The sequence below is a fragment of the Emydura macquarii genome, unplaced genomic scaffold (assembly GCF_026122565.2).
Source record: "Emydura macquarii macquarii isolate MOO-44397 ecotype Brisbane River unplaced genomic scaffold, CSIRO-AGI_Emac_v2 contig_2636, whole genome shotgun sequence".
NCBI lineage: Eukaryota > Metazoa > Chordata > Testudines > Chelidae > Emydura > Emydura macquarii.
The window spans coordinates 22,032,584-22,059,979 of record NW_027132773.1 but is presented as its reverse complement, the minus strand read 5'-3'; the positions used below and the strand labels follow the sequence as shown (position 1 = coordinate 22,059,979).

Here is a 27,396-nt window from a genome sequence, read left to right as displayed (position 1 = left end):
TAACCTCTTAGAATCTTTGGGCATCTGTTTCACATACCACATACTCCAGTCTTTGAGAGTTTCCCTTAAGGTTTCATTCTGCAGCTGCTTACCCTTGGAATCTCCTCTGAGCCCTTGCCCTCCTTTCTCAGCTCTTGCCTGTCATTGCTTCCATGTGGAAAGGTGGTGTAAACAAGGGAGAGCCTCTGAGGAGGTCAGATATGCTGATTAGCTCCTTCCAATCTCCTACTGTTAGGGTTGTGATTTTTCTTATGCCTGAAAAACCTGGTGTCTATCTTCTGCTGAAAAGAAAACCACTTGGTAAAATTTAAAAAAATAGTAAAAAAGGGCAGATTTTATTAAATGAAACACAAAACAATGTGATTCATTAACAACCATAGTTATTCTTCAAATAAAAATGCACATGCTATCCAAAATGGAAAGCTGTTTCGAGATACCACCTGTTCTCCCCTCTCTTCAACACCCACTGACAGCTGACTCCATTCATTAGCACACTCCCTCTTCAGTCACCAGTGACTCCATCCATTCCCCATGACCTATAGGAATCTAGATAGTTCTCTAGCTTTCTTAGAGAACTAATGGGCAAGGTTCTTTTTCTCATCATTTTATGTGCTGGGATACACTAATCATTTGTGTAGGAGACCAGATTGTAAAGTCTTGTGATTTTGTCTTGCAAGGCCAGGGTTAACTAACATGTCTGCAAAACAAAAAGGATGAGATTCTGATCTGTATCTCACAAGAGGCACAGACTAGAATTGCAGCCCAAGCATAAGGGAGGAAGGGTAAGTGAATTTAAGCCATTTTGTGTGCCCATTCAATCTTGGGCTGTTCTGTAGCTCCTGATGTGATTTAGACAGCCATAGGGGCCTGTATAAGGATGTGTTTTCACTATACAGCTAGCCCTGGCTCCTACTCCAGTGTTTTCCTTAATGCCCTTTCTTTCCACACACAAACCCTCTCACCCAAGTCGGGAGATGCATTCAACCCATCCAGCTGGCATGTCTGGGGGTATAGTCTAGAGCCCAGGTTCTATTTTCACTTAGGCTGGTAACATGTCCACTTTGCAGCGAGGATATAGGCTGTCAGTGGAGTCCTCCAAGTCCTCCAAGGCCTTCTCACATTTCCCCCACAGATCACTGGGAAAGAATCATAGAGCGGCTCAGCTTACTGCAGAAGAAAGAACCGTGGAATAGTTCCCACAGAAGTTGTAGCGATGCTCCTGGAAGCGCAGCAAGCGTGAGGAGGACACACTGTGAGCAGTGTGTCTGCTCCCACCCAGGCTAGGCTAACCCCACTGCTTAGACCTGGGTGCTAGTCACCAAGGCTAATTCCACAATGAAGACATACCCTAAATCATGGCAGCTTCTTTGGGTTGCTCTTCCCATTCCCAACCTAACCTGGCACCAGCCCTCCTCCTGTGAGGGGGGGTCCTCAGAAGTCAGCCTTATGGCTGTTTTACTCAGTACCTGTGCTAAGGGATTCCTCCCCCGGCTGAAAAGAAGGATTTGAGATGCTCTTTACACTGCTCTGGCCCTTTTACTGAAGGAGACTACCCCATGACACTTCCCTTTTAAACCCTTTAGTTAGTTTTATATTCACAGGTTGAAATTATATCCTAATATTTCTGTATAAATATGTTGTTATCTATGTAAATGGTTCAGTGACATGGTTCAAAATAAGAAAAATCATCTGCAGCAATTTAACAAAAACCCATTCTGTTATTTTGTTTTTCTAAAACAAAATGAAATCTGCTTCCTTCCCCACCCCACAATCCTTCCTGACATACTTCAGTAATGAAGAGAGGAGGTTAGTCACCAGTTTTTCTATCTGTTGCCTGAAAAGCATAAACAAAAATCCTGGTATTGATAATGTTCATTACAAGCAACATGGGGAATGGCAAAGACAAGTAGAAATCTGTAGAAACATAAATGGTATAGTCTATGATGCTGCCTCTGAATAAAACATTCTCATTGTGTTTCTTATTTTGTCTCAGTACTTTATATCCTCTTCTGCAGTTGCACTCAATTACAGCATGAAAAAGCCCTATCTCTGTAGGACCAAAAGCAAATGATTTTACATTGCGAGGTACTTCAAGTGTGACACATTCAGCATTAGTTACTGGCTGAGCAGAATGGGAAGAGCTGGCACAAGTGTCTTTAAACTGATACAAAATGTCTGAGATTTGGTGCACGGGATAGTGATTTTTGTTTGCCAGTGTCATTCTTGCATTTGCAACTGAATAATTACTAAGAAAACACCCATTCCCACAATGTATTCTATGCTTGTTGCTTATTCGTTCAGATTAGTCAAAGGAAATACGATAGCAAAAATCATGGCACATCACTCCTAATGAGAAATTAGTTTCATAGGCCTATTTTTAACATTATATGGAGGCAAAAGGGAAAAAGCAGGAAGACATATTTGGGGCCATGGCGAGTTTATGCTTTTAAGAATAAACCAGAAGGGGTTTCGTAGCAGTAGTTTTCAGTTAATTTCAGTGACCATTATGTGTACACAGTGAAAATTTGTGATCTTTATACTGATTTCCAATCTCCTCCACCAGCCTTATAGTAAAAACAAAATGTAGGGCACTGGAATTAGCATAAACAAAGGAAATGTACTACCACCTTTCATGTTGTTGTTCTCTTTTCTTTCTTTTTCTGTTATTCCCACTCTCCTCTTCTGTGTCCCAGTTTCATTGTTTTATCTCCAGTCCATATTTTTCTCTGGCGTCATATATTATACCAGACAGTTTATCTGCTGTGCTCAGCTCTTGCTTCTGTCCCTCTGATTCTGTGCTCTGGCACTGGTAAAGTTAGGGCACCTTGAGGGCGCTAGCAGATTATGGTCTCCTATGGACTTGGGATAGATGGAGTGTATTGTGCTCTGGGCCACTCCCAGACACGCCTTCTGCATTAGAGATTGTGGGAAGGAAGGTGTAGGAGTGGGCTATGCTGAATTTACATCTGCTGGGGACTCTCCACATCAGGGGTATCCCCAGCAGGGTATTTACAGAAAGTTTCTGCTGTTTTTGTGCCTCCAGGAGAAAAGTCCTAACATCTCCTCCCTTTGTAGCTCTCCCCATCTCTGTTAGCCTCCAATGATTACGTTGTTTCTCTTCTTCTTTCCCTTCAGCTGCAATACTCGGTTTCTCTTTTTTATCTCCAAACTTGCTCTGTGCACTAAAAGTGAGCAGAAAGAAGGATCTTCAGAACTTTTGAGTCCTCAGTTCCTTACCCCCTGTATTGCCCCCATTCCCTGCAGTACTGATAATGCTGGATTATTTAGAGCTCCACAAGTCACTTTCAGTGCAGCTGCATATCCTGGGTGCATTGGGAGGAGTTGATTGCACACATCCATCCATTGCTGCACAGTCAATCCAGGTGCCTGTGCTGGGTCTGGGTATTGTGAGGGCTGCCTCCTATTGAGAGGCAGCTTCTCCGCTTAGCTGCTGCATCTGCCTGTGGCCAGTCTGTATTAACAGCTCAGGACAGGAGTAACAGAAGAAGGAAGTACTGCTACTTGTTAGCATTCACACTGAGGATTAGCCACTCACCCACTCCTACACAGCAATATACATTGTATCTCGTTCCTTAATGACAAAAAGGGATACTTGGATTAATGGATTATTACTTTAAACAGAGTATTTTCTTCCAGCATGTTAGTCATTCAGCTTCTGTCAAAGAAATAGAGTTTTAGATTTCCCCAGATCTGAGGATGGAAACCTCATGGTGTTACAAACACAGCTTTGGGGCCAGTTTACGAACCATGTGAATTTTATGGAGATTTCACACAGCTCAAAAAGGGAGAAAACTGGTTTTCAACCATATAGGAGAGAGAAATGTTGGAGTTCTGAGGATATCTGCTAGTTCAGAGGTTTCTGATTCTGTGAACATTGGCTACTTTGCACTATTGATTATGGATATAGAGGATGGTCTTTGCAGAATAGCAGAAAAATTCTTGGAAGGAACCAAATATTATAGTGAGCAATGTAGGAACTAGAATTGTGGGAATGTCAGATGCAAATGATTGTGGCGAGGGTTTGAGAGTGACATAATAAGAGCCTGATCTTTTCCATCAGGAGAATGAGAGCTTTTTTCCAGAACTCAGCCATTCAACCCACAATAGGAGGGAAGAATTAATTAAGCCTTTGCTGTGTAAACCAGATTCTTCTAACTGACAAAAGCAATAGTTTGCTGTTGTGAGAAGCTGCCTTTATTTTGGAATTGAGATTCTTCTGGGAATTTGTTTCAGAATGGAGGGGCAGGAATTGGAGCCAGCAACAATCTGTGTGCTTTAGAAGATGAAAATTAGAGGAAATAAATTTAAGTAATAATTACGGGAGTTTTTCACATAACTTCTGTAAAAATTCTTTGTTTTGAAACTCACTGAATTCAGGGAGGAGTTATAAGTTTCCCCCAAAATAGGAAATTGAAGCACATCTGTGGTTGTAGAGATATTTTATTATCATTGCAGTAGTTAATTATTGCAGTATAGGTTTTTTTGTTAATTAAGTCTGCACATGGTGTGTCTCTTCTCTTCTTCTCTGACCTTGTGAACAGAGGATGGACTTCTTAAGAGAAAGTCAAAAGGATTGATTCTGAAAGATGCTGAGTGCCTGTAGTTAATCTTGACTCCAAATGTGTCAATTCTAGTTTGCATCTGCTTTCCTTAGTGGCTTCTGGTACTTTCTTTCTTGGAATTTCAGCATGTCCTGGTGTAAATCCTCTCCACCACCTGTTCTAAACTGTGAGAATGAGCTAAAGGTCCAACACCCAGGGCTCTGCACCCACTTTTCTTTCCCCACTTTCCTATTGGCTGTGAGACAACTCCAGAAGTTCATAAAGTTTATCCTTGGTCATCATCATTTTTAATTTTATTTATTTTCTTGGCTTTATGTCTGCACAGCAGAGAACATGTGTCACAGCTGAAGTTTATAACATGGTGTAGAGAAGGTGAGAATAATTGGTTCCCTGCAAAGAGAGTTTACAATCCAAGCAGATCAGATATGACAATGAGCAGGAGATGGGATGTAAGAAAAACAAGATGACAGAGTGGTGGTGTCTTATTAGTTCTGCAGTGTTTTTATTTTATTTCTTAGGGCTTATCTACACATAGAGTTGTTGCTGATTAACTCCATGTGTAGACTCACTTATTCCAGAGCAAGAGTGCCTTGTTCCTGTTTAGTTTAACCCACCTTCAAAGAGGACAGTCAGAGCATTCTTATTCTGGAATAAGTTTGGCATGTTTAGCCTAGGAAAATGAAGGCTGAGAAGGGATAGGATTTCTCTCTATAAATACATTGGGGGTAAGTGCCAGGGAGTAAGAAAAGCAATTTAAGCTAAAGGAGAATGTTGGCACAAGAACAAAGGGGTATAAGGTGGGTTTCCCTAGCAGTAAAGAAGGACTAATGGATATTAATAAATTTAGGTTGCAAATTAGAACACCATTTCTAACAATCAGAAGAGTGAGATTCTGGAACAGCCTTCCAATAGCTCCCTTTAAGATGGAGCTTGATATATTTACAAATGAGATTATATGATGGGGTTGACAGTGTTAGCAGGGGACTGGACTCCATGTCTCAGTAGGTCCCTTCCTCTCCTGTGTCCTATAGCAGTATCCAGGTGTGGAGTTAATCAGGAACCGTTATTCAAGAACAACTCTACATGTAGACAAATCCTTACTGGATCAATGTTTCTTTGAGAAGGAAATAGATCTTGTAGACCTCTTGGAAAGGAGCAGGAGGAGGAATTGCTGTGGTGTGGTCATGGTTTTCTAGTTCATTGTGCCACAAAACAGTGGATTTTTAACTCCACACTAGAAAACAGGCAGGTGGGACTGGCCCTTGGGAGAAAGGGATCTCAGGAATTAGGAGGGAGGAAGTGGGGAAGGAAAGTCCTAAAAACAGTCAAGCTCAGGTGGGAAACTTAATGTGAGGTTTCTGTTGTGTTAATTGTTTTTGAGTTTCAAAGAAAGCCAACTCATATGAAGGGTTTGAGCTTGGAAATGGACTCCTGGTGCTCTACTGAGGACAGGGAGGGACTCAGCCCATCTACATGGAAGAAGGTGGTACCACACAAGAGTGGACGGAAGATACACTTCAAAAAAAAAGCAGACCGAACTAATCTTTAGAGTTACAGCAATTGCATATCATGCAGTCTTGCCTTCTCTTCTGCTTCATCGCACAAGTTCAAAGTGGTTTATTTGATATTGCACTCAGCTTTTCTTAATATTTTATTAACTTCATAGACCTAGGGAATTTCCTTCTTGCTACGAACATTTTGGGGCTTTTTTCCCATCTATCGTATGTTCATTTTGTTAGCTCTACTTGGGTTCTGGTTGCAACTCCTGTAGTTGTTATAAATATGGAACAGTGAAAAATGATGAGTTTTTGTGTGTGTGGGGAACAAAAATATTAGCCTCTTTGGAATTGTTTCTGTGTAAAATGTCATGATAGTTCTGTTCCATGAGGTAACTTGGAAATTAATTCATATCCCCATAGCAACGCTTGACCTATTTCATATTAAGTCAATTAGAAATAAACCAGAACATTTATTTCACCATGTCACATTATTTAAACATGTTTATAGTTAAAAAACTAAACTTCAGGGTTTTATTTCATGACTCATCATGCCTTAATATTTTGGTTTTCAGTATCTTTGTTATATGAAAAATTAACGGTGATTTGAAAAGTTTTTAAATTATCTACTGACTAGCTTTTTTCACAATTTTAACTTCAGTGTAAAACTATAACTAAGATTTTTCTGTGTTCCACAGTATTTTGGAAGTTTGCTTGTGATATTCTGTGTTGAACTGGCCTGCGGGGTTTGGACCTATGAGCAGGAAATTACGGTGAGTCAGAAAAGGAGGATACATTATTAAATAGAAGAAAACAAAGGTTTTCATTAGTTAGCTATTCTTGAAATGCTGTAGTGTGCATCTTTGGTTATGGCTTTCTGTCAGCCTAGAATTAACTTTAGGTTTTTGGTTTTTGTTAATATAGGGAATTCTGAGAAAACAGTTCTTTCTAAAAGGATCCAGTCTGCAATTTTCTCTCATTTAAGGATCAGATCCTGAGTTCCTGTTTAATTTATTATTTAGGCGAATTCCTATAGAAGGCAAGTAGGAGTTTTGACTCAGTAAGGACTGCAGGCTTAGGTTCTGTGTTTTGAGAGGATGTGAGAATTTGGGAGGGGGGTTGGTCCTATATTCTTCCATTTTGACTAAATCTTGCTGTGCTGTATTGTAAACAGACAGTGCATTCATTCCATAAATGACTTACTACTTGCTGAGGTCGTTAGTAATGTCTCCTCAAACTATAAATGCCTGTGTTTTATGTGAAACATGTCTCAGCTATAAAACAGGTTTCTGTAAACTTCTGAGCAGGCTTTATCTCCAGCTAGTATTTATAACTGCACCAGTCTTTAATTTTCCAGCTGGAGACTTGTAATCATTATGAAAGAAAATGGCTAAGTACTGAACAGTAAACAAACTATCATGTTATCCTGCTTGCTCCTATATCTTCTTGTCTCATTTTCAGTTTGGTACCTATTTATGAGCAGGGTGACAAATATTTCCTGCAAGCTGCCAAGATATGCCCATGACACTGGTCTTTTCAACAGCAGCCAGTATGTAGCAATTATACTGCAGTAAAAAGGCAGGGAGCTCATTTGGTATTTGTACAGTACTGGGACCAAAGGAATTTCTGGCAGATCTGTACTTTGAAATTATGTGGAAGCATTTTGCATCAGAACTCATTCCCGTGCTATACAGATTCCAGAGTGGTGTTATGCTCCTAATATAAGAACATTTAAAGATATCACTTTGCTTAAATGTCAGATTGCATTGATATGACACATTTTTAAATTGGGAAGGCAGATTATAGGTCTGACTCATCCCCTGGGCACAGCCATCATCCGCAGGGGTTCTGCCAGGGGTGACAGTTATAACTAACATCCAGGGCTCTATAGGAGTCTTACGTGTAGAAACGGCCTGTAGGAGACATTGCAATCCTTTAAGTTTACCAGCTACACATCCCCCCCACCCAAAACCATCCATCTTTCAGGATACACTAGACAGGCCATCACCCCCTGCTGGTTCAGGGATTGTGTGCACTTTGGCCCATTGTGACCTCATCCTTCCAGGCAGATATTCTACTACTGTGACCCATAACTCTGGGATACACTAGCAGAAGCCAGGATTGCCAGTGCTGGAGCTAACATATCTACCCCATACCTACCATATGTTATGGCATCAGTGACTTGAAAAACAAAAAATAAGATGTGATAGACCCATCAGCTGCTAAGGAATTTTGTCCATCTGCCTTGTCCGCTTTCTTAATCAGGCAAGAACCAGTTCAAAGATCCCTCCCCCCCAGTTCTTCCACATCTGCCAAGGAAATGTAATAATGTGGACTGTTAGCATATGAATAAATAGAACTAAATATCTAATATGAGTGTTGAATGTTGGAACTGGTTAAAGGGGAGACTACAATGGGTCATACTGAAAGGTGAACTGTCAGGCTGGAGTAGGTTATTAGCGGAATTCCTCAGGGATTGGTGTTGGATCTATCTGATTTAACATTTTTATTATTGACCTTGGAACAAAAAGTGGGAGTGTGTTAATAAAATTTGTGAATGACACAAAGTTGGGAGGTATTGCCAATACAGAGGAGGACCAGAGTAGCATACAAGAAGATCTGGATGACCTTGTAAACTGGAGTAATAGAAATTGGATGAAATTTAATAGTGCAGAGTGTGAGGTCTTGCATTTAGTGACTAACGAGAATTTTTGCTATATGCTGGGAACATATCAGTTGGAAGTGACAGAGGAGGAGAAAGACTCAGGTGTATTGGTTGATCAGATGATTACTATGAGCCACCAATCTAATGTGACTGTGAAAAAGGCTAATGGAGTCTTAGGATGCATCAGGTGAGGTATTTCTAGTAGAGACAGGGACGTGTTAGTACCATTATATTGGTGAGACCTTATCTGAAATACTGTGTGCAATTCTGATCTCCTATGTTTAATAAAAATGAATTGAAACTGGAACAGGTGCAGAGAAGGCCTATTAGGATGTTCAGAGGAATGGAAAAAACCTTATGAGAGGAGACTCAAAGAGCTTGGCTTGTTTAGCCTGACCAAAAGAAGGCTGAGGGGAGATATGATTGCTCTCTATAAATACATCAGAGGGATAAATACCAGGGAGAGAGAGGAGTTATTTAAGTTAAGCGCCAATGTGGATAGAAGAACAAATTGGTATAAACTGGCCATCAACAAGTTTAGGCATGAAATTAGGCAAAGTTTCTAACCATCAGAGAGGGAAGTTCTGGAACAGCCTTTCAAGGGGAGCAGTGGAGGCAAAAAAACTAACTGGCTTCAAGACTGAGCTTAATAAGTTTATGGAGGGGGTGGTATGATTCTGTGACTGCTAGCAGCAAATATCTCCAATGGCCTGTTATGGGACACTAATGGAGAGGGCTCTGAGTTACTCCAGAGAATTCTTTTCCAGGTGTCTGGCTGGTGGGTCTTGCCCACGTGCTCAGGGTTTAACTGATCGCCATATTTGGGGTCAGGAAGGAATTTTCCGCTGGGTCAGACTGGCAGAGAACCTGGAGGTTTTTCGCCCTCCTCTGCAGCATGTGGCCCAGGTCACTTGCAGGTTTAACCTAGTATAAATGGTGGATTCTCTGTAACTTGAAGTCTTTAAATCATGATTTGAGAACTTCAATAACTCAGCCGAAGGTCAGGGGTCTATTACAGGAGTGAGGGGGTGAAGTTCTGTTGCCTGCAATGTGCAGGGGTAAGACTAGATGATCATGACGGTCCTTTCTGACCTTAAAGTCTATGATTCTTGCTCTGTCTCTGTCCATTCCCTTCTGTGCTCTTACCACTTTGTTTCCTCTCTTTCTTTTCTTCTCTCACCATAAGCCCCATTGTTTGTTCCTCTGTCTTCAGTCTTTGCGATCCTCCTGCCCCCATTTGCTCTCATCCTACTGCTGCTCACACTGTGGGATGAGCCAGGAACACAAGTCTTCCAGGCCCTTAACTCCCAAGTCCTGCTACTGACTGTCAGGCTCTGAAACCAAGCCCACTGAAGCAAAGCACTTCAGAACCCAGAATGTTCTTCAGAATGGTTCTACAATACGTACAGGTTACTTCCAGAGGCTGGCCCACTCAAAGAACGCAGAGTATGCAGGTCCTTCCTCTTCCACACCAGCCAGTGCAGAGACTTTCTGGGGGATCCCTGCTGCCATGTTGGCTTCAGTTTAGCATGAAATCACAGTAGAGTTTGGTGAGTTTGACAATCAATTAGCTTTAGTGTAGGGGTGTGTGTGATGTTGTCAAAAAGTGTCAGTGTGGCATAACCCCTGTACTAGCCCAGTTTGAGCGCTGTTTGACATATCTATTAATCTGTCAAAAGTGTCCCTGTATAAATAGTTTTGCTTCCAGTTTATGATAGCTCTCAGAATGAAAAGAGTGCTTTATGACTAATTTCTTCCTCTCTCAAGATTGAAAAGCCAGTGCAGATTCTCAGTTTACTTGGGCTTCAGTCAAGGCTTGATACTTGCTAGAAAAATAGTAACATTAATGCAAGCAAAAATTAAGCAGCAGACAAGACCATAAAGAACTTTCATGCTCAGAAATCAAACCATAAACTTGAATTCTAGTTTACCTACAACATACATGAAAGTGTCTCTCAAGGAGTGAAGCCAGGCAAATGAGCCTCATGAACAGATGGTGGTATGTACTATTAAATAAATTGGTTATTCAGGGTTTATTTAGTAGATATGCTCAAATACTTAGTTTGGCCTCTGGAATGTCACGGTGACAAAGGTATAGATTCTAAAATCCCTTCTTAGCTCAATCATAACTGCCTTGTAAGTTGGTTTTGTTTTACTTTTTAATTTCCTTCTCTCACTTTTTTGCATTAATTTGTGTCTGCTTTTCATTGTCTTCAAAAAAGTTGGATGCCTTGTATTACGTGAATAACCTTGGATTAGATTCAACTAAAATAAGATAGTAAAAAAAAGTCTAGCAAGCATGATCTGAATTACAGTGGTATCAAGTGTTATCCAAAGAAAGCAAAGTCCTGATTTCTAATTTAATATAAAGAAAAATGTGTTGAGTGCAAAAGTGAATTATTTTCTTCTACTGACCAGCATAAATGTTTGCAGTACAAGCTGCATCTCTGGGACATTCCTGCTTTTGTACATGACTGTTTTAGCACTCTACTGCTAAGATGTATTTTTAATATGGACATTTGCAAACCTCTTGAGATCATAGCCTTTGGGAACAAAAAATAACAGTTAATAGAATCCCCAGTGTGTCAAAGGCATTGTTGTATTTCTGCGACCTCATTTGATTTGTGAAATGGTATGTGAAGACAAGCTAGTTTCCTAATAAGTAGAAATTGCAGTTACACCAAATCCAGATATAACATAAAATAAATATTATTAAATAAAACACTCTTTTTTGGACTGAGGTCATTCAGGCAATGACTGTCTCTTATTTTATTTGAGGCCCTCCTTTGAGAGCTACTATGATATAAGTAAAAAATAATAATTAAGGGCATGTAAAATTTCACAGAACTCTGTTATTGGAAGCATTAATTGAAAAAAAAGATAACTAAGTCCTATCAGTTAGAATTAATGGCTTTAGAATAACTAGACACTTTTTTTCAAAAATATGTGAAACCACAGTTGACTTTGAAACCGTGAGTTGTTTAAATACAACTATTAAATCTAATGTGATTAAGCTAAAAATAATATGAACAGTATGTGTACCTGGAGGACAACGTTAAAGAACTCAACTCCTTTGTTAGCTTGGTGCCCAATAAAAGTGGTCCAGCTGAAACAGAAGTCAGTTTCTAATCTTAACTCTGACTATTTTTATGCCAAATACAACAACCTTTGCTTACTTTGTTATTCTCACAATGTAGTTGGGGTCTGGGTCTGAGACAAAAGAGAAAGCAAGACTCCAATTTTTTAAAAAATACTTTAAAAAAATTTCCCAATAACTGAGAAGAAAACGTTTCCAAGGCCATGACTGTGTATACAAAAAAAGCCTTCTGAACAAAAGTTACTACCCTGTATAACGTTAATTTTTAATGTTCTTGAAGCAGGATACACTCAAACTTGTACACCCTGGACTTAATTCAAAATCCTTTGAAGTCAGTGAAATAAGAACATCAGAATGGCCATATTAGGTCAGAGCAATGGTCCATCTAGCTCAATATCCTCTCTTCCGACAATGGTCAGTGCTAGATGCTTCAAAGGGAATGAACAGAACAGGGCATTTTATCAAGTGATCCATTTGCCTGTTTTCCAGTCCCAGTTTCTTGCAGTCAAAGGGTTAGGGACACCCAAAGCATGGGGTTGCATCCTTGACTAGCTTGGCTAGTAGTCATTGATAGACCTGTCCTCCAGGAACTTAACTAATTATTTGATGAGCCCTGTTATACTTGGCCTTTACAACATCAGGGTCCACAGGTTTTCAGTGCATTGTGTGAAGAAGTACTTCCTTATGTTTGTTTTAAATCTGCTGCCTATTGATTTCATTGGGCTTCACTGGACTTTGGTCAGATACAAGTTGATAATCATTTAATTGAAATTTACACATAACCCTTGGAAATGCTCTAAAATGTATTCTTTTTATATATTGATATGTAGATCCCTTATTGCCATACATGTATTTCTAAACAAGCAAATGACACAAACAGTATTTTTCTCAATATTTTTATTAATGCAAATAAAGCTGTATGTTTTAATTGGAAATATTTATTTTCCTTTTTTACTGAGATAGAACATCCAAAGTAACTTACATTTAGGACCTCAGGGTAGACAAAAACGTTGTTTCTATTAGCACAAGATGATTGATTTATTAGACAACTTTCAATCTCTCTAGTTATTTGAAACACTTTGTCTCTTCTTTTCAGGTCCCAGTACAATGGTCAGATATGGTCACTTTAAAAGCCAGGATGACCAACTATGGCTTACCTAGATATCAGTGGCTTACTCATGCTTGGAATTTCTTTCAGAGGGAGGTAAGAAGACAATCAGTTCATGAAATATAACTGTGTGTATGCATAAAGTGCTACTTATCTGTTTAATGGGAAAAGGTATATTTGTAAATAAAAAGGTGAGGCTTTTTCTGCAAGCTAACTGAGGGCTTATATTTTGGTGCTGTCCTTGAAAGCTATTAGCACACAGCCTCTCAAATTCTTGTAATTTCTAAACAAACACACAGGAATTGTATATTTTCATAATTTCATCTCCCTTCTTGTAACTTACATTATTTATATATAACTCCAAAGATGCACTATAGCTGCATTAGTTTATATACATATCATATTTCATTAAATTATTGACTGATAAAGACTTGCAACAGAGTTTTTCAACCTGTCTATGTCTAAAATTTCCAAAAGTGTCCACACCTCCATTTGAAATTTTTTAGGAGTCTGCAACTGAAAAGAGAGTGAAAACGATTAACAATATAAAAAAACCCACCTCCAATATTGTGAGTGCAGTTGCATTGATTTAGAAACCTATCTACCTAATTGCACCTGTAGATCAAATAGATGTCTAAAAAGGTGTAATTGCAGTCTCTTTTAATTGTGGGTGCAATATTTGGGGTCTAGTTAAAAATCAGTGCCAGTGTGTGTTAAAACTTTTACTGAATGTACATACCACTAATAATACAAAAATAAGAATGTCCCTGAATTTAAATAAATACCTACAGGTCACTACTTCTCCTCTGCCAATGATGGGAGCACCCAGGCCCCTTTTGTTTTGTTTTGTTTTGTTTTATTTCAATGAAGAATACAAGTATGGAGAATTAAAAATTGACTCACTGCATATAAAGAAAAGTGAACATCCTGTGTGATATTTTAGTACTATTGTCCTCCTCTCTTACTGCATGCCCTGAGCTATAGCATCTTTTCTATGGATTTGCCATATTTGAGACATTATTTTGGCTGGAAAGGAGTATGAAAGGCAGTTTCCAATACTGTCTCTTGGGCTGCAGTTCCGCTGAAATGGTCAGTTTTACATCCTGTCACCAGGAAAAAGAAAAAAAACATGGCTTGTACATTCATGTATTTACTCTTCTGAAATACAGAACTGTTTTTAAAGAATGAACTGTTATGTCACAGAAACAGGGAAGTGCACAAGGTAAAAACCATTAACTCCAGATATATGTTCACGTGCAGGAAAAGAACTCTTTAAATGCTTGTCAGTGCATTGCCTTTGTTGAAATGCTGAAATCTATCATTGTTGCACAGATTTCCTGTTTATTTAAACATTTCCTGACTACACTTGATTAGTCTATATTTGTGTTAGAACCTGAAAGAGAGAATAAATAAAGGATTAGAAGAGTTTAAGCTAAAGCTATGCAAATGCTACTAGAACACAGTAGTTACTCATGTTTAGGTAGATTGAGAGAGTCTGTCTTTATTCTTTATCTGAACCAATATAAACAATTCTTGATTTCGATGCACACAGCTTTATGATATCTTGTTTTAAATATATGAGTTGGTTAGATAAAAAAAGACGCCTTTACATACTGGTTATTATAGTGTCATAACAATGACCCTGTAAGTCAGGCTAAATGATTGTTTCTCTGGAAAGGCTGATTTTTAAACAAATAAAAAATCAACTTCACTGCCAAAGAATAAATCCTAACCCTCTGGGGAAAAAAAGCCTTTTACAGTAAAAATTTCTCATGTTTAGTCCATAGCCAGAGGAAATGATTTTTGGAAAGTTTGAGGTTAATTGGACAAACTGTTTCAGCAATACAGCACACTGCCTGACTAAGTGATGGATTCTCATTTTTGAGCATTAGGGCCAGATTTTTAAAGAAAGGAAATCAATGGAAGTTAAGTGCCTAAATACCTTTAAAAATCTGGGTCTGGGCTAACTATTTTTGTCTGCCCTGAACTCAGATATTGGATGTGTGAGCACCATACTTCTTTTCTGCATGAATGAACACTGGTGTATAGTGCCATTTTTATGAAATTGGAGTGCAAACATTTTAGTTCATAAAGGATCAGGAATTTTTTGTTTTTTGTTTTTTTATTAATGGTGAGCTCTGTCTTCTGTGTTTTATAACTTTGGGGAGAGATGTGAAATATGTTTTTCCTAACCACAAGTTGCATTTTTTAAGAGCAAATGGCTGATCCAATAACCAGAAAGGGTGAATTTGGTGCTAGGAAGGTAGAGAGAGGGAAAATTGTGGCTGAGAGGAGGACAGTGGGGAAGTGGAAGAATGAGTGAAAACAAAGGGGAAAAAAACGAATGGCAGATAACATGAGGGGCCAAAGCACGAAATCTTCAGTCAGGCAAAATTCCTCAGGAATTCAGTGAGACTTTTGTCTGAATGAAAAGTAGATGAAAACCAAGTAAGAGTTTAGGATTGGGACTCTGATGAGAAGCAGAAGATGAAGGGGTGTGGGGGAAGAGAGGAGATGGTGGCGGTCATGTGAAGGTATAGTGGAAGGGAATGTGAGAGTTGGTGTCCAGGCAATGGACAGAGGACAGGTGATTGCATCAAATATATTTGGAGCCATTGCATCAGCCCTCTTTGTTGTGAATGCAACCTAGAAAATGAAATCCTATCACAAGGTTTTAAACTTAGTTGTTACTGTGATTTTTAGGATCTGTCATAGCCTGCCTTGTTGTCAGAGTTCCTACTGTTATGATTCTAATACAGATTTTATTCCCATGATACATTATTTCCCTCCAAATTTCCTTCCTCCTGTTTTCCTTTTCCATTTCAGTATTTTTACCTTAGCACTTTTTTAAATTCTCTCTTCACTTTTTACTCTCTTTCTGTCCTTTCCCAGCTCTGACATATCTCTCCCTGTGCATTCTGTCTTTCTCCGACGTCCCCCCAGATTTGTCCCTAGCCTACTCTATCTGTGTTGGATTCTCCATGCCAGTGGTGCCTCCTCCTATTAAAGTTTCTCCTGGCTATCCCCAAAATAAGGACAGCAACACTGCAGGCCAGGACAATTTCTCTGATGCACCAAATAGGGCAGTGGTTTTCAACCCGTGGTCCGTGGATCCCTGTGGGTCTGCAGACTATGTCTAAGATTTCTACACCGCCATTCGAAATTTTTTAGAGATCTGCAAATGAAAAAAAGTTGAAAACCACTGAGCTAGGGGATTGATGGGGAGGCAAAGGACAGATCACAGATCAGTGTCATTGGCTGATTTTTGGTTTGGTTATGCCCAAGTACAACAGAGGAAGCCATAAAATGAGGCTCTGTCCAGGAGCTGCCAGAAAAAATACCCAAAAAACAATAGCCTGTGTATGTCTGGCTCCATATTCATGTTTTAAGAAGTTTGATCAGTTTTTAGCTTTTATAACCAGGGAGCATCACATTGCAGTCACTGATCCTGGGTCACCTTTCCTTTGCAGTTTAAATGCTGTGGAGTGGTGTACTTCACAGACTGGCTGGAAATGACTGAGATGGACTGGCCGCCTGACTCCTGTTGTGTTAGAGAGTTCCCGGGGTGCTCCAAGCAAGCACACCATGAGGATCTTAGTGATCTTTATCAAGAGGTATGGAGGAAAAAATAGTATTACACCTAAATATGTTGAAGGCTGTGTACTGCACGTGTTACTGTGACTTCCAAATTCATAGCATGTAAGTCAGCAAAAGCTTTGGGGAGCAGCTTACATTAACTGAAAAATGTTTGGCATTAGTGCTCAGTTCCTTGAAATTTTCCCTTCTTTTTCGGCAAGGATTTCCCATCAGAAGGAGAGATGTCTTTGGCTCTCTTCCCTCCCCCCTGCCTCCAAACATTCACCCTGTCCCCACTTCTGTAGATTTTGAAAATTCCTCCAACCCTGGAGGTGCACATTACAAATATGAGAGCATATATTGACAAATGGACTCTGAAAGATGGATCTGTTGTCATGCTTCTTATGCAAGGCTGTGGTAAGTAGAAAGATTCTGTTGGTGGGTGGAAAGGGAGGAGGAGATTTTATATAGTGTGCCATATTCATTCCTGGTATAACACAGCTGAAACTCCAAGGGTGGCATCATCATCATCTTAAAGATTAAGAATTTGGCCTCCTCTTCTTGCTTACTGAGGTAATGGAGAAGTTTTACATTGTTAAAGGGGATCATGCCTACAGCAGATATTCAGAGTCATTCCAGTGTGAACATTACATGGAGACCTTATACCAAAGCAATTATTTTCCATTGTCTATGCTATTATTGCTGAGTAGTATATAATAATTTTTTAAAAGAATAAAAAAGTGATGAGCCTGAAGAGATTGGTAGCATCATTTTAACAAACACATCATCGTGTGTAGGATCAAAATATGTTAAAACTAAGAAAACACTTTCATTACTGAAACTCTTATCTCTTCTCATGAAGACTTGCACTTAAGCCTGCCTCATCGAAGTGTGCTGCTTTTGCAGACATTATCACTTATGCTGGCAGAAAAGCTGAAAATCATTAGTTGTGCTTTCAATACAGTACTATAATTGATGTCTTCAAGATGGTAGTATCAGGAACATAGTATATTTAAATATGAAAAAGGGCTCTGAGTGGGGAGCAAATATGCATTTGTCTTCAGGTGTTTGTTAGGTACATGAAATAAGTTTGAATTTTTAATAATCAGGAATAGCACTGGATTCTATTTCAAAACTTAGATCACTTAAATTTCTGAAAACTCATTTCACAGTATCTTGGAATGGTTGTCCTTTCTACTTGAACATAACAATCATATTCTGTGTGAAAAACAACCAAATGTTAAGCATTTTAAAGTTTTATTTTTTTGATAAATCAGTATTTTTCATTGCTTAAAAAACACAACAAAAACCTAAGAGTCAGAGTAGCTTTTAACTTTACACTTAAGACATAAAATTGAAGCAATAACGTTGCAATTTATTATTCAGGATTTCTTGGTGATGTTTCATTCCTTTGGCACTTTACTTCTATTTGCTCACTTTGGACATTTGGAGAGTTTGAGCAAGGATTATGCATATTAAAATAATAATATAAATGTTACATGAAACGGACTTTCCTTTGCATTTTTATAAGATTCAACCAAGGCTAATGTTAATAATAATATGTAGCAAGACTGGTCATCTTTCAAGAGGTCTTTTACTACTTCTGTGAGTGGAAGAGGAAAAAAAATCCTGAATATGTGTATATATATGTATATATCCTGAATATATGTATTAGCCAGGACACTGAGGTTTTAAATTTGACTAAATGAGTAGTTAAATGGATTCTCCTTTGGAAGAGTTGTGAAATCAGATTCTTTCCACTTTGAGGATAAGGAAGAAATGTTTGCCAAGCACTTTTTAAAATCATGGTTTTTAATAACTCTTCATTATTTGCAACAGACCTTTTAAAAATTTTAAAATGCAACATTTTTGCCATTTAGCAAACTCTGTATCTCTCCTACCCATGAGCTTCCCTCTATGTGCATGCTGTGTTTCAATAGGACTGAAGCTGAATGGTCTCTGTTTTGGCTACTTCCTTTTCTTTTGCATCATCATCATCATCATCATCAATAATATTAATACTAGTCTGAGACTAGGACTGATTAGTTAACTTATGTTTCCTTTGTTGACTAGAGCAGAGCAGGCTACAAACCACTGTAGGGCCTACATAAAGTTTTGCTTCTTTTTGTTTGTTGTTTAATTTAGTGACATTGGTGAATTGAAAATATCTGGAGTTATATTCGTCATTCCTTCCAAGCTTCCCTCAGTTCAGTAGGGGATGGTGTAGGATGTTCAAAGATAGGTTTATGTCCCTGGTGTAAATTAGAGCAGCTTCAGGAAGCTCATGTTACTGAGAGAAGACTGCATTAGCAATGAGGAGCTTTCTCCACTTACTGGGGAAAGTGTCTCCTGTGTGTTTTTTCCCTGAGTCTTTCTGATATCAAAGGTTCTAAATAAAGCTCATGAAGCAAAAGACTCATTGATTCTAAGAGCTCCATGCGCACCCAGACAGGTATAATACTCATCTTTCATGTAGATAGCCAGGAGCTGATCCCATAAGGCTGAAAGTCTGGCTTTATGTCATCACTCAGAATCAGGGCACATCACCCAGTCTATGATAGCTTGGCTCCTGACAAGGTTGAGTCTTTAATTATGGTGTCTCCTAGCAGATAGCTGGCTCTTGTCCTTCAGGCATCTTAGAAGCCATCTACCAAAAGGACCTTCTACTCTGAGTGGCAAAGGTTTGCCATGTGGTGGAATCAGATCTCAGTGGACCCCTTTATCTGCCTTGTACAAAAACGGTTGAGTACCATCTTCTTTCCTTTGACTAAGTTATTTAATTGCAGTATGCAGCTGCTTTGGCCTTTTGGGTTCATTTGGAGCTTGACACTTTTAATGCAACCCCGATGACATCTCCTTTTGAACCACTCAGTTCCTGGGAACTTAGTTCCTGTGACATGGAAGGTCATGTTCCTGGAGGCAGTGAGTTCAGTTAACTTATAGGTGTAAGACTAGAAGGGAAGATGATAATCATTTAGTCTGACTTCCTGCCTAGCACAGGACAAAGAATGTCATTTGACATCAAGCACAGTAACTGATGGTTGAACCCGATGTATCTTTTAGAAAGACATCAGGTCTTGATTTAAAGAATCAGCACATAGGTATTATGCAGAGATTTTCAACGGTGGATCTCACATCATTTTACAAAGGAAAGCTATGTATCATTATCCACCTTTTACTGACTGGGAAAATGCAACACAGAAAGCTGAAGTGCTTTGCCCAGGTCACACAGCAGGTCAGTGACAAAAGCAGGGATACTACTCTTGACCCATTGTCCCATACACTGGACTATGTTGCTTCATAAAATGAGAACACTTGAGGCCCTATTGCCTCTTCCACCTTATTACATCAGATTTAGAAGAATCAGGTGGTGCTAAGGATTCATCTAAGACTGCTCTCTGATGTGGTATCAGAATTCAGCATCTATTGTTCTGCCAACTTTCTTTCCACTCCCATGTCCTCATTCCAATGAGGCCTTTCTCCCTGTGCTTGACGTTCACAATCTCTTTGTTTCTTTTGGAGAAGACTAACATCCTCAAATAGAGCACCTAATTTTCCATTGCAATGACCTTGCTGGTCTGAACCTTACAGGCCATGCCAAGGTAAGACTGCCTGGCTCATGGATCTCTCCATCACAGACATCTGAAAAGTGGCTACATGGTTCTCCTTCCATCCCCATTCCCAAAGCATTGTTGGATTCATTTGTCTTCTAGGAAGGAATCCTATTTTGAATTCTTTGTGACAGAATTGGTTCCAAGTTAAGGCAGGCCATATTCCTTCTCTTCCACCATAATAAGTATTTTTGCTTCATGTTGAGTGGCACCATATTTTCAGTTGGCAAAACATTTTTCCCATGGGATTGCTCCTCTAATTGTGGGTTCATTTGACAGGCTTGTACTTTACACCTGATGCTGAGTTTTGAGAGGTAACTTAGTCCTTTTATTTTATGTTGAAGAAAGCCTGTGTTTGGATTGATGGTTGGCATTGACATTGTTGCTGCTCATTGCAGCTGTGCTATAATTTTCTTTTGGGATATCTCTTGAGCTTCTTACTCTCTGAGGGCAAATCTACACTGGCGCGGCAGCAGACATGGATGCAGTGGCATCGATTGAGCGGGTCTGTGTAAACCCGCTCAGTTGATGTGAGAGCGCTCTCCCATGGACTGAATTAGTCCACCTTTCCAAAAGGCAGAAGGTAGCATCTGGTCTCCCGCTCTCCCGTCAACTTAGCATTGTGAAGACATCGTGCTGCATGGATGTAAGTATGTTGACATGAGATACGTTAGTTACGTTATGTACCCTAGTGTATCTCACATCGACCCAGCACAGCAATATAGACCAGGCCTAAGAGTTAGTATCCTGCACAAATGATATTGTTAGTGAAAGAAAGATGAGTTACCTGTAACTCTGCTGCATGGAAGAGATCATCTTGCTGGAATCTCGCTTTCCCACCCATTGCTCTGCAGGTTCTGGAAGTAATCTTTTTCTGAGCTGTTTTTCCTCTTGCACTTATTTTGCCTTCTGAGCTACTATTTTTTTGCACATGTTGATCTTTGTGAATTGGTTTTCTTTTTGGGAGCTTCATTTCCCATGCAATCAAAATAATAGACTGGAACATTTGAAGGACAGCAGTCATCAAAGGGTGTCATAAGACCACAATAATGTGCCTGGGTGTGCTCTTTACCCACCTACAATAGATTAAAAAAAATATTCTCTTGAGAGCTAGGAGAGTTCTGCTTTTCTCAAGGTTAAAAACCTAAGGCACAGGCACAAGAATCCTGAAAAATATTATCTTCAGAGAAGAAAAATTACAGGAAAGTATCTTTCCCTTTTATAAGCTGATGACTCTGATTACACATAGGAAGCAGATCTGTTGAGTAATTTGATGTCATGTGCACATAGACACTTTCAGAGAAGAAGTGAACTTTCAGGATCTGATTCTCATTTTCAGTATGCCACTTTATACCACTTTGAGTGTTAAAGTGGGTGCAAATGTGATTTATGTCTACCTTAAGGCCCCTTTACACTATCAGCAGTGTAAAATGGTCATAGTGTAAATGAGAGTAAGGCCCTGAATCTATACTTTGCAAGCTTGAGAAAGTAATACTACACTGAATGACCATTACAAATTGTTATAGTTGATACTGAGTTGTCACTAAGGTAGGAGCTGTTCTTTACATAAACTTTTACTTCAGCCTAGGAAAGTATATGTATGTGTCCTTTAATTGCAATTTACCAAGTCAAGTATATAGAATAAGCATAAATAAGTGTATAAATTGAGGATAAGGGGGAATGGCTGGATATTTTTAGTTTTGGAAACTAATTTTGTATATGAGTCAGAGCGGAAACGTAAGAACATCATTAAGTGGAAGGAGCCAGCCTAGATAGATTTGGTATAATTTGTCTTAGTTACATGTCTGTACTGCAGGAGCAGTAGAGATTAATGCTATTGCTCTCTGATACTGGTAGTTTCCTCTAGGCAGCAGCTGAATGAATTTGAGTACTGCTGTGGGTAAGCATTTTTAACTGCGACCAGCATGTACTTTAGTTCCTCATAAGTTATCAAAAATATTAAACATAGCCAGTTTCTTCACAATTAAAAACAAATTTAGAGCAGAATAATTTAAATAATATATTTTTAGTTTAGGAAAAGCATTCCCAAATGACTTTCTTGTTCTGTATCAGTTTGAATTAGAGGTCTTTTGTGGCAAAGATTTTGTTTTGAAATTTCATGGAAGCCCAAAACTTGTTTTCTGTTTGCTGTGTGTCTCACCTATATTAAAGCACTGACAGAATGAAACTCTGTTGAAAGTCTGTGTTGTATTTCTGTGGTTAATACTGGAAGGATGTCAGAGTCCTTTAATACATTCTGGCATAATGTTTTCAGAATATGTGGGAATAGTTTATTCAATTCAGATTCTAAGTAAGGGCCTGTTGACTTCAGTAGATGTCTGTATGTGAAGCACTTGCAGAATCAGGCTGTTAGTCATGTAAACGGGCATCTACAACTGTGGCATTTCAAAGAAGTATTGGTTTCTGAAAACTTTTAACGTGAGTGGAATATTAACATGGTCATGCTCAGTGTTAAAAGCCTGTTATTTTGGTCAGTTACTTATTTGTCATAAGAAGATTATGTGGAATAGATTAGTAGGATCATAATCACAGAAATAACATTTTGAAAATAACATGACCAGCCCAACGGCTTATTGAAGTATCCTATTGGTATGAGTTACTCTGTGCTTACATTGCACTGTCCTGTGCAGACCTGTGTCTCTGTGAATTTCCCCTCACGTGCCCTGTGCAGAAGACTCTCCTGTAAGTCTCTGTAGAATTCAGGGGTGGAATACGACTGGGTTGGGCTGAAGCAGCTGAAGAGCCACTCTCCACAGCACTTTCCCTTGTAAATCAAGGGCTTGATTTCAATGTGGAAATCTGGGCAGGGGTGAAATATAGTTTGGAGTTGAATTACCTCCCACTGGTTCCCCATGTACAGCTATTATTGAGCAGCTGCAGAGGGGCCCTGCCTGTGGCTCTTTCTGGACACATCCTGCTAGGGTGAGGGGGTCATCCCTACAGGATAGCTCCCTTTGCCACAGATACATGAGATGCATGGCCAGGAGCGGGGAGTGGAGGCCTGGGCTTAAAAATCTGTGTATTCCCCTCCCCAAAACTCCTCTCTCTCAAGAGAGACTGGTTCAAGGAAGACTCTACAAGGCTTCTCACTCCCTTACATGGGTTTTGCTGCAGAGAGAGGACAGTTAGCTTTGAATGTGTTAGTTTGGGAGTTTTCCTGAAATACCCTGTACAATTATTGTCTGCATCAGTCATTATTAAACTGGTCCAAGGAGCACTTGGTGATGCTCTGCAGAGAGAGGGTGGTCGTATGTGACTGCCTTGATTTTACATTTTAAAAACAGCTGAAATGCAATACTTTCCTAGTAGCACTTCTCCATGTCAGGAATGGCTGGAGCTGCATGCTGGGATCACCGTAAGAAGATACTTAGATTGTAGTTCTTTTTGATTGGGACCATCTTTTGTTCTGTGTTTGAACAGCACCTTCCCCAATGGGGGCTCCTGGTCATAACTGGGGCTATTAGGTGCTATGGTAATAGAAATAATAAGTAAGAAGATGATGTGGCTTGCAGTATAAAATGTTAAAATAATTCTGATTGACAGAACAGCATTGAGGCATTGAGACCAGTTTGAGGAAGAAGAGTGATTTCTGGGGGAGGGATGAGTGGCAGCGCTATGTGTGTAGGGAAGCTGCTTTGCTATGGGTTGGTAAACTTCATCAGAGCAATTTTTCACTATATTGCCCTTGTTGCTGTTTCTTAGTTCCAGTAACTCATAGTTTGCGTTACACATTCTATGAACCAAGAACAAAATGCTTTCAGATAGATTGAACCTGTTACTATAATGTAAGTAGCAATAAGATGCTCAGTCTAGTACAAGATACAGGAATAAAAACAGTCCCTGGTCTAAAGGCTTCACCATTTAAAAATCACAAAGAAGCTTCTATGTATAGCTAAGTACAAAGTCTGATTAGTTTTAGGCAATGTCTACGCTACCACTTAGGTCGGTGTAAATTATGTCACTCCAGGGTGTGAATAAACCCCCTCCCCCGAGTGACATAAGTTACACTGACAGAAGCGCCGGTGTGGACAGCACTATGTCGGTGGGAGAGCTTCTCCCATCCACATAGCTACCGCCGCTCATTGGGTGTGGATTAATTATGCGAGTGACATAAGTGACAGGACAGCACTATGTCGGTGGGAGAGCTTCTCCCATCCACATAGCTACCGCCGCTCATTGGGTGTGGATTAATTATGTCTAGAGGAGAGAGCTCTCCTGTCAGCATAGAATGACTACATGAGTGATTTTACAGCAGCACAGCTGCATTGGTACAGCTGTGCCGCTGTAAGCTTTCTACTGTAGACATAGCATTAGAGTATAGTCCTAAATATAAAACATACATGGGTGGGTTTTTCGCAATGAACAGAGACTGATAGTTGAAGAATAAAGAGGTGGAATATTAAAATGTACTTTGTGATTAAGGAAAACGACTTGAATCTAATACTTGGGAGAAACTGGTCAAGAATCCTTCTGTATAGTTACCTTCCTTCAGTGCTTCCACAATCAGAAAGACCATTTGGCTCTGCACTGTGACTAGAAAGCATTAATGCAACTAATTTTGTCCACTGTCTAGGCTGTTTGTACAGAAGTCAGAATAAGAAGCTGATGTATGTAGTTAAAACACTTGAAAAGTCTGGAAAAGCCATGATGAGGTTATACAGTTTGGCAAATCCTTGCTTAGAATATTGGTTTAATTTCTGTTCATGATATAAACACATATTCTGTTTGGAAAAATCAAAAGAGTTAAAAAAAAGTTGCTCTCAGGATTAAAAGGTAGAACTATAGCAACAAGCTTAAAAGGCTAAAGTCTGTAGTTTAGAAAAAAGATGAGTAAGAAAGGATTTGATGGATCTGTCTTAAATATTGGAAAAAATAATTACTCAATTTTTTTTCCAAAATCAACAAAGTTGATAGGATCACAGATGAGATGAGCAAAGGTCCTGAGTGGAGAGAATATGGAACAAACAGATCTATGGGAGGTTGTTATGTGAATTAAATCCATCATTGCATGAAAGGATTGCGGAAAGGGAAAATAAATAAGCAAAGCAATTTTGCAAAGCATGGTTTGAAGAATGGAAATGTGATGGGTCAAAAGGCCAATAGTAGATATTATACCTGTTTTAAAAATAAGCATTTGGAACTCTGAGGCAGATCCAAATAATGTTGATTGACTTTTTTGTTATCTGTTTTGTTCTATAGGGTTGTGGTAAAAAAATGTACACTTTCTTGAGAGGAACGAAACAATTGCAAGTGCTGCGATTTCTAGGAATCTCTATTGGAGTTACACAGATTCTGGCTATGATCCTCACTGTTACTTTGCTATGGGCTCTGTATTATGACAGAAGGGATCCTGGGACAGATCAAATGATGTCCTTGAAGAATGACACCTCACAACACCTGTCATGTCATTCAGTAGAGCTACTGAAACCCAGCCTGACAAGGATTTTTGAACATACCTCCATGGCAAACAGTTTTAACACACACTTTGAAATGGAGGAATTGTAGGTGATACAAATGAATGTGGAAAGTCAACAAGGTTATGTGGTTTTGCTTTATTCCCCCTCCACCCCCCTCCCGTTTTATCTCCTGCATTTTTAAGGACACCATTTTGTTTCCGAAAATGGCTAATGAGCAGAAATGGAGATAACTCCGTGGAAGGACAGTTGATCAAAGACCTATCTCTCGGCTTCTTAGAACTACGAAAGAATTGTTTTGCATATAAAACGACATTTACTGGGTGCAGTGATATTTAACTTATCCACCGGATGTACAGCATATAAGACACTGATATCTACACAGGTAGATAGACACTACTAATGACACACTTTAAAAGAAGAAAGAATCATAGAAAGTAGAAAGATAACTGTCTTCCGAAGAAATGCCTGTATTTAAGGGGCAAACAAAATGGACTTTTAAATACATTTCTACAAAGCCATTGGGAAAATGTTCAGGGATATATGTGGATATAAATATATGTTTTTATGTGTGTATATATATAATAGAGCTACAATTCAAGTAAATGCTTGGGTTTAAAAATTGCAACATCTGTAAAAAGTAACATTTTCTTTTCTTTTTTTCTTTTCCTTTTTTAACAGCACCTTTATTTTAGCTGTTTCATTTAAAGATCTTCTACAAACCTCTATTTTTATCCTAAGATAATTGTTTAATTTTTAAATTAAAACATATTATACAGAGATTTTAAAAACCAGGAAAATGATCAGTGTACTTTATTATTCTCATGTGATCTAATTTCTAGAAATTTTTTTTTAAAATCAGTATGTTCTTTGGACTGGATTTATTTAGCAAAAATAAAACAAACTTTCTTTCCAAACTGTGGATCAGATATGAGAGTAGCAAATCTTTACAGATTTACCCTTTTATGTCCTCCAGATAAAAATGAAAGACTGCAAGGAAAACAATTATCTACTGGTTTATTGTTCTGGATGCAATTGCAATAAATGTAACATAAGAGCACAGAAGGAGAAATTTCATCCTAGCCTTTTCTTCATTGAAAGTTCTCTGGTGACTCAAATTGCCAAATGGCAACAGAGTTAAAATGTATTTATTGAGATGGGAAAAGTGCATTTTACTGTATTTTATGTACAATGTTTATTTCATAGGATTATTTTTTACAGTCAGCCAAGTTCTTGAAAAATGTGTTCATTCCGATGAGAACAGTGCTCTGTGACAAGTGGCTTTTTAAATTTTATTGTAATTTTAAAGATCTTTCCACTTGTTTTGGAACTGTGTAGAAAAATAAGGTGCTTTATGGCAGCCAATAAAATCACTACTGTCCATAATTTTGTGATGACTTCTTTATTTTGAAGTGGAAGAGAGTGGGTGCTTTTTGCCTAGTAATTTAACTTTAAAAAACTCCATGTTAAATGTCCTTACTTCTGTCAGTTTGTCACTATTGTGTGTCTGTTTTTTAAATGTAGGAACTGGCTGTGAATTTCATTGTTTTTTGACCCTTTCATAAAAGTTTCAAGTGAATAGGAAGGTAGGGGGTCAGTTCAGAGTTTAACGTTTCCTTAATGGTTTAGGTGTGTCCTTAATTCCTCTGCAGGCATCATTCACTGAGGTGAAGTTCCTACTATGGGCTGTCCCACTCCAAATTATATTGTGGCTTTTGGACCCCACATTCAGAGTCATCATGTTTTTGTGGGGAGATACTGCTGGGGGGAACGAGTGGGCTTTGGAATGCCCCTGTGATGTGAGGATTGAGCCAACTCCCCCCAG

General features: G+C 38.9%; 1 protein-coding gene across 6 annotated transcripts in view; it reads left to right on the top strand.

Moving 5' to 3' along the window:
* TSPAN12 (tetraspanin 12) overlaps positions 1 to 26,957 on the top strand; it is a 64,523-nt gene extending 37,566 nt beyond the window's left edge. For 4 of the 6 annotated variants that reach the window (XM_067564268.1, XM_067564267.1, XM_067564270.1 and 1 more), the window contains 4 exons: positions 6,778 to 6,852; positions 12,938 to 13,045; positions 16,420 to 16,563; positions 25,357 to 26,957. In XM_067564268.1, the coding sequence (XP_067420369.1) occupies positions 6,778 to 6,852; positions 12,938 to 13,045; positions 16,420 to 16,563; positions 25,357 to 25,662 (633 nt within the window). In that variant the 3' untranslated portion in view covers positions 25,663 to 26,957. The remainder of the gene's footprint in view (positions 1 to 6,777; positions 6,853 to 12,937; positions 13,046 to 16,419; positions 16,564 to 25,356) is intronic. The other 2 variants (XM_067564271.1, XM_067564272.1) reach the window with 2 other exon arrangements.
* Positions 26,958 to 27,396: the final 439 nt, after the last annotated feature.